We start from the raw sequence: 11,298 nt of genomic DNA on the forward strand, positions 1-11,298 counted from the left end.
GTAAGATTTGGATATAAATGTAAAATTTGAAGTTTAGGTCTTGTTATGTAAATACATAGATTTGTGTAGTAAGTATCTAAATGCCACTAAAATTAAATGTCATATATATAAAGATTGGGGTATTTTGAGTTCATTATTTTGGGGTTATTAAGTTAATTATTTGAAGATTATATATGTGTAAATCCCTCTCATGTACGGAAAAAATTAGCGTGCGTAAGATGTATGCAGCGCTGCGTACATAATGGAGGTTATATTCACGACATTTCAATATTATATTCGCGTTATATCTCCTGTAACCTCCATGTAACTTCAATGTAACCTATAGATATGTGAAAACAGAAGCGCTAAACTTATTTGTAAGTTCATGTACGTTACATGTAGGTTATATGAAGGTTACATCAAGGTTATATACGATATAACATAGATATAATGCAGATATAACATGAATATAACATCCATCATGTATGCAGCGTTGCGCACGTCTTACATACGCAAATTTTTCTCCTCATGTACCTATCCGATTCAAGAGAAATATTTGAGTACGTAAGACATATGCAATGCTGAGTTGGGTTACATGGAGGGTATCAAGTGTTATATCCACATTATACTCATATAAATCCCATATAAGATATATATATATATAACTTAAAAATATATGAAAAGAGAAGTACTTAAGGCAAGTACGCAAATATTTCTAGTGATTCAAACGAGGCAAACATCCACTCCGGAAGAGAAAAAGCCATTCAACAGTGGAATTTACGTACATACGGCATATTCTTTCGGTTGAAAAGCCTTTCTGCTCTCTATCCTTCTCAGTTCCCACTGCTCACTCCAGCTCGCTCGATAGAGAAAGCACGCGAGAATGAGCTTCCCCCGGTCATCGTTATTGTGTCAGAAGTCATTCGGGTTCCATTGCTTTGTTTTTTTTCTTCTGTTTGCTGGTTTTTCTTTTTCAGAGGATCCCTACATCTTCTTGGACTGGGATGTCTCCTTTATCATGGCTTCTCCTCTAGGAATCAAGCAGCAGGTAAAATTTTCGGCATTTTTTTAGCTATATAATACCTATTTTTACCGTTTTGGTCCAACAAGTGAAAGTGCTGGTTTCCATGCTTCCGATTTGGGTTGATTCTGCTGGATTGGGATGAATGACAAGAGGTGGAAGTTTGTTTCCTTACGATTTCTGTTCTGCGCTAGAGATGGTGTGCCAGGGTTGAATTTTTGTCCACTTTCGAGAGTGGTTGGCATTATTAATTATATATATATGCTTGATGAAATGTTCATGAAGACTTTCTTAGATATTTCATATTTATGCAGTTCGTAGTTCTGACCAAACATGGAGAAACGGTATTTATAAGCTGATTTAAGTTGGCGAAGCTGTTTGGTGTCAAAATAAAAATTCAATAAAATAAAAAGTTTAGTTTGATTTCAGTCTCACATCATAAACATGCACCAAGCCCTAAGATAAATCTCAGCACACATGCCAGCATTACCACTGTTCCCTATCAGAATCATGGAAATTTCTTTCTTTGGTGAACTTGAAGTTGTTTGTAATGAAGCATCTCATTTCCTTCTTCCATTATATTCTATAAGCCTGCTTGGCCATATCTTTCCCAACTCTCGAAACAATACATTGCACAAGGAAATTCACTCCTTTATGTGGGACACTCCTCCTATGTAACGTAGGCACGTGAGTTTAGCCAGTGAATTGTACATAGTATTTCATACCCGTGGTAGAACTTGAAAGAGGGAATAACAAGATCTATTTTTGCTAGCAAAGTGAGGGAATGACATTATAGAATGTAACATAGTATTTAAGTAATGATCTCATGTTAATAACAATGTAAAGTCAACTCCTTCAATAGATCACAATCCATGTTATGAAGAAGGTTCTTGACTGAGGATATTAACAGAACATTGTTTGAAATATAAAAAAGAAAGTTATGGATAAATTAGTTTTCTTGTTAATATTGTACTCTTTTGGTGATGTTGAGCTCCATGTACATCACGTTAAATTGATTTCTTTATGAATATACAACCTTAGATAGACCTTTTTTAGCGATTTCACCTATGGTCTATGAAGTCCTCTTGCATGATGCAATCATAGTTGTTGACAAAGATCTTTCATTCATGTTGGATTTCTATATCTATTGTTCAAGTAGATTCGATTTTATGATAATGTGGGATAATTGTAATGCGAGAACTCAATAAGATTTATCATCATCTACCCACCATATTTATTGATCCAATCACATAATATTTTATCATCTAATTCAAATCAATATTTCTAAGATAAAGCGTCATTGATTCTATTGATTAGCCTTAGTAAAAAATTCACTTTCATGATCAAAATAGATAATTCTCATATTTACGTTTGCCTATTAGAAATTTTAAATTGGATCACAAAGGCCTTGCTAATGAGCAAAATTTTTGGACAATGTATGATCTAAAAGTCCAATTTACCTTATAAAAATTAACTTGGATGCCAACTCAAATATATGATAAAGCTTGGTTGGGATTTTCAAAGCCCAACTATCTTAACCTTCTTTAGGTCTTCCTCTTCGTAAAGAGTATCAATCTATGCTTTTGGTTTGCGGGTAACCTTCTTTGTTATCGTCATATCATAAGAGAAATTATATGTATTCCTAATATTTTTATCATATTTTTGCCGGTAAATTATAAGATCATCATCATTTCTTACAACCAATGTTTTAGAAGGAATGATTATTGGGAGGGGTGTTTAGCTGTTATAGGGCGAGGCATGAGCACTAAGGCGTCGGGCCTATGCCCCAATGTAAAAAAAAAGAATATAAATATTAAGAGACAAAAAAATAATACTATTTGTGCTTAATAAAAAAAATTATTAAAAGACATTAAAAGAACTCACATTCATTCAATTTCAAAACAAGTATTATAGGATTAGAATCTTCAAGATATTAAAAAAAATCTATCACAAAAGTAGAAACATATACAAATAAGTACACATGTTTGAGCTAAAAAATAAATTTGCAATTAATCGATCTCAATTATTGATTGTTCTTTATTTTAAAATTCATCCTCAAAATCTCATTCTTCTTCACTAATAGTTGTGTCCAAATCACAACTGAGTCTTTCATATTCTCTGCATTCATTATCCACTTCATTAAAATCATCATCCTGCTCAATCTCATGTGCATTCACAATTTGTTTGTCTTTATCATTGTCGCTGAAATTATAAAAACAAATAAAATGATATTCGTAAATATTTAGGCTTTTTTTCTATAAGAAATTAGGAACGAATAACTACGTAAATAACAATTAAATGTAAATATGAACTTATTTGTTCTTTCATTCATCTTCATTTTTCTATGAGAATATATTATAAAAATATCATTTCTGGATTCTGCAATATTTTGTGATACTTCATATGGCAGTAGTTGTGGGCATATTTTTTATGACATCAACATCAAATACTTGTTCTTCTTTATTCGTCCAAGATGGTTCATGTGGAAACACTAGATCTTCTTTCTCAACAATCCACTCATCATAAATCTTCTTATTCCACTGACTAGAACACCAAACTTTTAAGGATAACATTGCTCAAAGTGGTTTCTTTTGCTTGTAAAAGCTTTGAAGAATCAAATATGCCGTAGCAAACCATATGATGCCTGCATGAATATGTCCCCTCTCATTTGTAAAAGATTTCATCAAGCCAAGAACCCATGTGTGTTCTTAAATGAATTTAACAACTTGTTTTGCTTTTGCAGCTATGCTTTCGTGAATCTTCAACTTTCCAATATCTTCTCACATTAGGTTAATACAATGTGCTGCACAAGAAACACCTACGAAACAACCAGAACCTCCTTCCATTCTTCGTGTCTATACTCGACATACTCATGCTCCCACTCTGGAGCCCTTCACCTCTTTACAAGACCTGGAATCTGCTTCAAATGACATTCCCATAATCGACACCACTCTGAATAAGGTGAGCTGTCTTGTTGAGTTATGTAATTAGACAAGTGTTAACCTCATTTTTCATGAGGTCTAGTATTTCTCGTAGGAGTTAGGATCTAGCCTTAGGGGTCTTCCTGCGACTATCTTAGAGCCTTAGAAGTGGGCCATCCACTATTGAAGCAACATTAACTGACCATTCTTGGAAAGCTGTAGTAATGGATAAAATGAATGCTCTTCAGTAAAATCATACATGAGATGTTGTGGACCTTCCTTCAAGTAAGAAAATAGTAGGGTGTCGCTGGATTTTTAGCACCAAGATTAACTTCGATGGATCATTTGAACACAACAGGACACGGTTAGTCTCCAAAGGCTACTCACAAGCATACAGAGTTGATTATGAGAAGATATTTGATCTGATTGCTAAATTAAATACTATTCGAGTCCTACTTTCCCTTGCTGTAAATTTGGACTGGTCTTTGCTCTAATTGGATGTCAAAAATGCTTTTCTAAATGGGGATCTCATAGAGGGGTAAATGTGCCTCCCTCCAGGATTTAACTCTAACTGTTCTTCGGGGACAAGTGTGCCGACTGCGGGAGTCCCTCTACGGACTGAAGCAATTCTCAAGGGTCTGGTTCGATAAGTTCACAAAGGTGGTAATGGGTGAAAGTTTTTCATCTACTCAATTAGATCATACTCTTTTCTTTCAACATTCCTCCACTGACAAAATTGCAATTCTATCGTCCATGTCGACGATGTTGTGCTCATAGGTGATGATCATCAGCATCGGAATATTTGAAAGGTATTTTTGGTACTTCATTTGAAATGAACTTGGTATCACTCTGATACTTCTTAAACATGGAAGTTGCTCGGTCGTCTCAACGTATTTGCTTGTCTCAGCGCAAATATTTGGTTGATTTATTGACAGAGTATAATCTTCTCCTTTGTAAACCAGTGACAATCCTAATGGATTCCAATGAGAAATTAATTGATGTTCCCAATGCAATTCTGGTAAACAAGATTCACTACAAAGGGCTTACGGGGAAACTGATTTACCTCGTCCATACTCTTCCAACAATTTTCATGTAGTAAGTATTGTAAGTCAATTTATGCATGATCCCTATGAGCACAATCTCTGAGCTGTCCACAAGATCCTTCAGTACTTAAAAGGCACACTGAACTCATGTTTGTTTTTTTTGCGCCCCACCTCTTGTTTTATTGTTGTTTATACAAATGCGGATTGGGTCGGGTATGTCCATGATCAGCGATCCACTTCAGGATATTGTTCATTCGTATGAGAAAATCTTGTTACGTGGAAAAGTGGAAAACAATCGGTTGTGGCCTGGAGCTGTGCTGAAGCCGAGTTTCACTCCATGTCCTTGTGTATCTGTGAAACTCTGGTTACGCATCATGCTCAATAAATTGCATATGTCAGTCGCTGCTCCTCTCTAGTTGTTCTGTGATAATAAAGCAGCCGTTTATTGCCCATAATCCAATTCAACATTATCAGATCAAGCATGTGGAGATTGACAGACACTTCATTAAGGAGAGGCTCGATTAAAGGGAGATTTGTTTTTTAATGTCTCTTCTAATGATCAATTAGCAGATATCCTTACCAAGAATCTTTTTCGGTCATTTTTTGACTACTTCAAATCCAAGTTGTACATGATGAACATTTATGCTTTAACATCAGTTGGAGTATTAGAATTATTACCGTAATTATTTGACTAATTACTGCTGTCGTTATTATTAGCTTTTTTTTATTTTATTTGCTTCCTTGTTTTTCGTTTCCATACTTATGTATTTTCTAATTGGTCAGTTTCTTAATTTATGTCTTTCATTTATTTGGATATTGTAATATGTATTTATATCTCTTCCTATTAATAAAAGTATGCAACATTATTCTCTAAATTTAACACATTCCATATATATTTTTAACTTTTAAAAACCTAGGCAAGCTAATCTATTTGCCTCCAAGAAGGAGAATAGGAGACCTTCATTCAGTTTAGGTTTACCTTCCATCATGGCCAAATAGGAGGAAGAATAAAAGTCCTTGCTGCAATGACCAAATTCCTTGCCGTGATCCACTCTTGGCATCACACAAAAGCCATTCCCTCTCAATTATGATCTCCCACTCGCGCTGGGTCCATCTCTCGCTCTCAGCTCTACACCTTTTTAAAGGTATGAAACCAACCACTTTGGGTCAATTCGACTGAACCGGTGCAATGGTCCAATTCCCCTTTTTTATCAGAAAAAATACCATAATTATTGCTTTACATAAAAGAAAATAATAACCTATTTAATTTGATTGATAAATAAATTCACTTTCAATGACTCGGATGAATTCTTAAATTTGTTCAATAATTTTAATTAAAGTAAAATTTAACATTAATATTATTAATTAAATAATTATTGTTTTGGGCATTTATCTAATTTTTACTTAATAGAAAAATGTTATGTTTTGATATATTTATCATGTGCCTGGTGTAATTTCATTGATTTGTAGTCATACATAACACACGAGAGTGCTGGCAAAAGTCTATACTGATGTTTTCCTAAGAACGGAATCTTAAAATCATATGATTTGAAGCTAAAAGCGGCTTTAAATCTCTTTCTGCCGGTGCCTTACTAAATTAATGTCAAAGAAATCAATTCGAGTTTTCTACAATTCAATTTTTGGCTGGAAAGTTTTTCTATTATGTGTACACGGCCAATATGATTGATGATTCTTACTGATTCCACTGAACTTTGAGAGCTCAGGTTATTGGAGTTAATGGCCAGTTTCCCGGACCAATATTGAATGTCACAACTAATTGGAATGTTGTAGTAAATGTCCACAACAACTTAGATGAGCCATTTCTTGTTACCTGGTAAGTTGTTCGCTTTGAATTTGGAGTTCGTAACTGGCTTTAATTGTAGTGTTGAACTGATAATTGTAAGAATAATGATATAGGGATGGTTTACAACAACGAAAGAACTCTTGGGAGGATGGTGTTTTAGGGACTAATTGCCCAATTCCTTCTGGTTGGAATTGGACGTACGAGTTTCAGATCAAAGATCAGATAGGAAGTTTCTTTTATTTCCCTTCCATCAATTTTCAAAGAGCATCAGGTGGTTATGGTGGCATTATCGTAAATAATAGAGATGTGATTCCTGTGCCTTTTGGGACACCAGATGGAGATATAACTCTCTTTATCAGTGATTGGTATACAAAAGACTACAAGGTTAGATCCATTTATCTTGAAAATTTAACTTGAAACCTTCAAATGATATGTTTAGTTTGGTTTTAGGATGCACTGACATTACAGGAAAGCAGGAGCTTAGAAAAATCCTTGACGAGGGAAATGAACTTGGTGTACCTGACGGAGTCCTTTTCAATGGTTTAGGTCCCTTTCGCTACAATGAATCAGTTGTTCCTGACGGCATTGTGTATTCAACAATAAACGTCGCGCCTGGTGAGCATATTTGCTCCCTTTGTCTTTTAAGTAAAACCTATATTAAAATAACTTTTGGGAAGGAATATGGGCATGTTATTACTAGATTGTACATTATCTTATTCTCATTCCAATGTGATCTGAAGATAGTTGTTGCATCTAAAGCAATTTATGGCATTATACTGACCTTTTCATTCTGTATATCTCAAACAACTGTGGCTGAACACATATCCTGACATTTTGGTATTTGTTCTTACATTATAGTTTGGCTGCATTTGCACTTACTTTCAGGCATAAGTGTTTTAGTTATTTAATGCTAATCTCAGCTGTGATTCTAATTTATGAATCCTTTCATATAGTCTCAAGCCAACCATTTTTATCTTTTCCTTTCACAGACAAGCAGCGCATAATTTAGTTTAACCTAGCCCTTTTTAATGTAATAAGTAATAAGGGGAAGAGTTGTATTTTGAAGATTAAAAAATAAGTGAATAAGATATTATTAACCTTTCTACATGGCATCTGAGCATCATGTTCGGCTTCAGACGGTTAGACGTGATTAAGGAAGCATTCATCGTTCAACATCGGCTTCGCGCCTAGATAGTTCAACCACGTCATCCGCTCGTCTGGATCACTCTACCGTGTTGTCCGTTCTTCAGGATCGCTTTTCTGCGTCATCCGCTCTACTCCGTCAAGTTCGCTCGTCTGGATCGCTCCGTCAAGTTCGCTCGTTTGGATCGCTCAAATGCTTTGGTCAGTCTTCTGGTTAGCCCATCTAAAGCCTTGTTTGTTTTGTCTGAATAATGCGACAACCTATCTGTCAGCTCTCTTGTCCATCTTCCGTCAGTCTTCTCATGTTGTCCTTGCGGTAGGCCTCATATGTCGGCCCTTATTGGCTATTTTTTTCTTGCAACCGCCTGTAATAATAATAATAATATAAAAAATCAAATGGTGCCAGGGGTTGGTTTCTGACACAACAGTTTCATTATTAGAAGAGGCTTTCCATTCGAACCAGGGGAGAAGCGAGAAAGATGGAAGCGCGGGGAGAAGAAGAAATAGGGAAGTCAGTGGGGCAACCTAGGGCTCATTGAAGGTGGACTCGTGTCATGCGAGAGATGAAGGGGAAGACTCGCCTGTGAGGGACTAAGCCGAGGAAGAATACATCATCAAGCAAGCAAAGGCGGCGAAGCAGCTTTGACAGTTTTGAGGTGATAGAGACTGTGAACAAATGAAGGAGGAAGATGGTGTAATGGAATCAAACGAAGACAGGCGTAGGGCTTGATAGGGCTTTCTCTTGTATGAAATGAATGGTGTTCGATTAGACGAAGATAAACAATTCTAGGGTTGCAGACAATCGAACTGGTCAAAGCTGTGTGATAGGACGAAGATAGAAGACTTTTTGTGCGAGTCCTGTGCAAGCGCAAAAGGAGAGCTCGTGTCTTAAATAATCGATGGAAAAGTGTCGAGCAGCTTTGGTGCGAAGGAGAAGAAGAATGGATTGGCTCTATGTGGGACAAACCGAGCCAAATCAAATTGCAGAGGGAGGAGGATCGTGCAGCTTGTGTAAGGAAGATGGGAGGCAGCGTTTTCTAGTTTTGAGTAGAGAAGGAAATTGAGGTTTGAAGCACTGGGTGCTTGTGTACGGGGGAAGAAGTCGAATTGTGCTTGTTGACCTCATTTTGAGGTTATTACTCTTTTCTTTAGAATCATAGGATCTAGCTCTAGGGGTTCTTATTGATTATCTTAGAAAACTAGTATTGGAATTCACCTCTTTTAGAAATTCTAACCACTTCCTATTTCTCTTGTGATGACTCGCATTGATGATCTCAAAACCATCGTCCTATAGTCGAGTGGTAAAGGCTATCATGTGGAGGCTCAAGGAGAACTTCCCATTATGATCTTAAGCTCTAGGAAAAGCTATTCAGGACTTTATCATCACACACACACACACGAAATACATAAAATTCACTAAGTTGCACAAGATCGAACTAAAATTGAACTTAAAGGATGGGTGAAAATATGAACTTCTCTAGATGACCTCTGACGACAACATGGATTGCGCCAACGCGTCTGAGACACCAATTTTAACAAGGAAAGACACTCATATTACCATAGTTCCACACATGAGCAAATTGCACGCAAATCAATGAATTCGCCAAAATAACCTCCGACAGTGAAAAGAACCGCGCCAGCGCATCCAGAACGTTAAAATTACCTAAAAAGGACATTCAATTTTCTACAATCTGACGCACAAATAAAATGTACAAATTAAATTTTATTTTTAAAATATTAAATACTTTTATATTTATATCATTATTTATAATCTTAATTATAATTTTAAACCCTATTTTCTCTATTCTCGCACACTTAATCCTTCGTTCGACCCCGCAGCTTAGTCGAACGCTCGGCTCGTCTCCCTCGTGTGCCCTATCTCCCGTGGACGATCCACGTGCCAATCTTTTCCCCCTCTCTCGACTCTTCCCCTTCTTCGCGAGGCCGCTCGACCTTTCGGGTCTCCAATTGCAAGGGCCGAACTGGCCGACCCTTCTTCTTCTCGAGGTTTTACCGTCTCCTTTACTGTGAAGTTTTTTTTCTTCGTCATTTGATTCGACTACCAGTGAGGTTGGTAGGTGGTTGTTCCCCTTTCTTATCTGACTATAGAAAAGTTTCTCAGTGTACTGTTTTGGGTTGTTGAAAATTTTCTGAGAGAAGGAGAGGCTGAGGTGTTTGCTGTTCGAGGCTTTTAGGAGGAGAGGCTCTGTCGAATTCCCTTCTTAACTAGATTATTGTGTGCTGGGAATTTGAAATATACGTTGGTTGCTGTTTCTTGAAGCTTTTAGGAAAAGAGACTCTGTTTAAGTTATCTTTTGGCTAGGACCTTGTGTGCTAGGCGTTTGGAAGCTTGATCTCCTTTTTCTATGTTTTTCTTTTAAGGAATTTCAAACAAAGTACTTATTCCTTTTCTTCTTTGTTCTGCTGCCCTGCTCGACACATGTTGGAAATGATAAAATAGGGAATGCATGCATGAGACTTTGTTTTGCCTTAATTGATATTTCAGATGGCATCTGAAAATACTTCTTTTCTCTTCTAAAGCATGCGGAAATAAAGTTAAGGCCTTTACCCGTGAGTTCCTGCTCTCTTTCCTGACCTTACCCGTGAGTCCTTGCTCTCCTTCCTGCTATTACCCGTGAGCTTGTGGAGGATTATTCAGGTCCATTTTGTCCCGGTAGTAAGCACTTCTATATTTTCTAAATTGGTGTTACATTTATATAATTGTGGAAAGCTTCTAAAAAGGGATGAAATTGAATGGATTGGATAATTGTATGGTTTTGAGGATTTAGAAAGTTGCTCCTATGGATTATTAAGGGATTTGAAAGCCTATAAAATTGCCATTTGGAAAAAATCATAGGATCTAGCTCTAGGGGTTCTTATTGATTATCTTAGAAAACTAGTATTGGAATTCACCTCTTTTAGAAATTCTAACCACTTCCTATTTCTCTTGTGATGACTCGCATTGATGATCTCAAAACCATCGTCCTATAGTCGAGTGGTAAAGGCTATCATGTGGAGGCTCAAGGAGAACTTCCCATTATGATCTTAAGCTCTAGGAAAAGCTATTCAGGACTTTATCATCACACACACACACACGAAATACATAAAATTCACTAAGTTGCACAAGATCGAACTAAAATTGAACTTAAAGGATGGGTGAAAATATGAACTTCTCTAGATGACCTCTGACGACAACATGGATTGCGCCAACGCGTCTGAGACACCAATTTTAACAAGGAAAGACACTCATATTACCATAGTTCCACACATGAGCAAATTGCACGCAAATCAATGAATTCGCCAAAATAACCTCCGACAGTGAAAAGAACCGCGCCAGCGCATCCAGAACGTTAAAATTACCTAAAAAGGACATTCAATTTTCTACAA

General features: G+C 36.5%; 1 protein-coding gene across 3 annotated transcripts; it reads left to right on the plus strand.

Moving 5' to 3' along the window:
• The first annotated feature begins 695 nt into the window (after window positions 1-695).
• LOC110037447 (monocopper oxidase-like protein SKS1) lies at window positions 696-7,387 on the plus strand. Of its 3 annotated transcripts, none has more exons than XM_020742100.1 (4): window positions 696-1,027; window positions 6,689-6,798; window positions 6,882-7,152; window positions 7,219-7,387. In XM_020742100.1, exons 1-4 carry the CDS (start codon window positions 863-865, stop codon window positions 7,312-7,314), a joined length of 642 nt encoding a protein of 213 aa, XP_020597759.1. In that variant the 5' UTR covers window positions 696-862; the 3' UTR covers window positions 7,315-7,387. The 3 variants fall into 3 exon arrangements, with proteins under 3 accessions (XP_020597759.1, XP_020597761.1, XP_020597760.1); XM_020742102.1 differs by having other exon boundaries at window positions 7,315-7,384; XM_020742101.1 differs by having other exon boundaries at window positions 697-1,027; window positions 7,237-7,387.
• Window positions 7,388-11,298: the final 3,911 nt, after the last annotated feature.

This window comes from Phalaenopsis equestris, unplaced genomic scaffold, assembly GCF_001263595.1.
Source record: "Phalaenopsis equestris unplaced genomic scaffold, ASM126359v1 Scaffold219595, whole genome shotgun sequence".
Classification (NCBI taxonomy): Eukaryota; Viridiplantae; Streptophyta; class Magnoliopsida; order Asparagales; family Orchidaceae; genus Phalaenopsis; species Phalaenopsis equestris.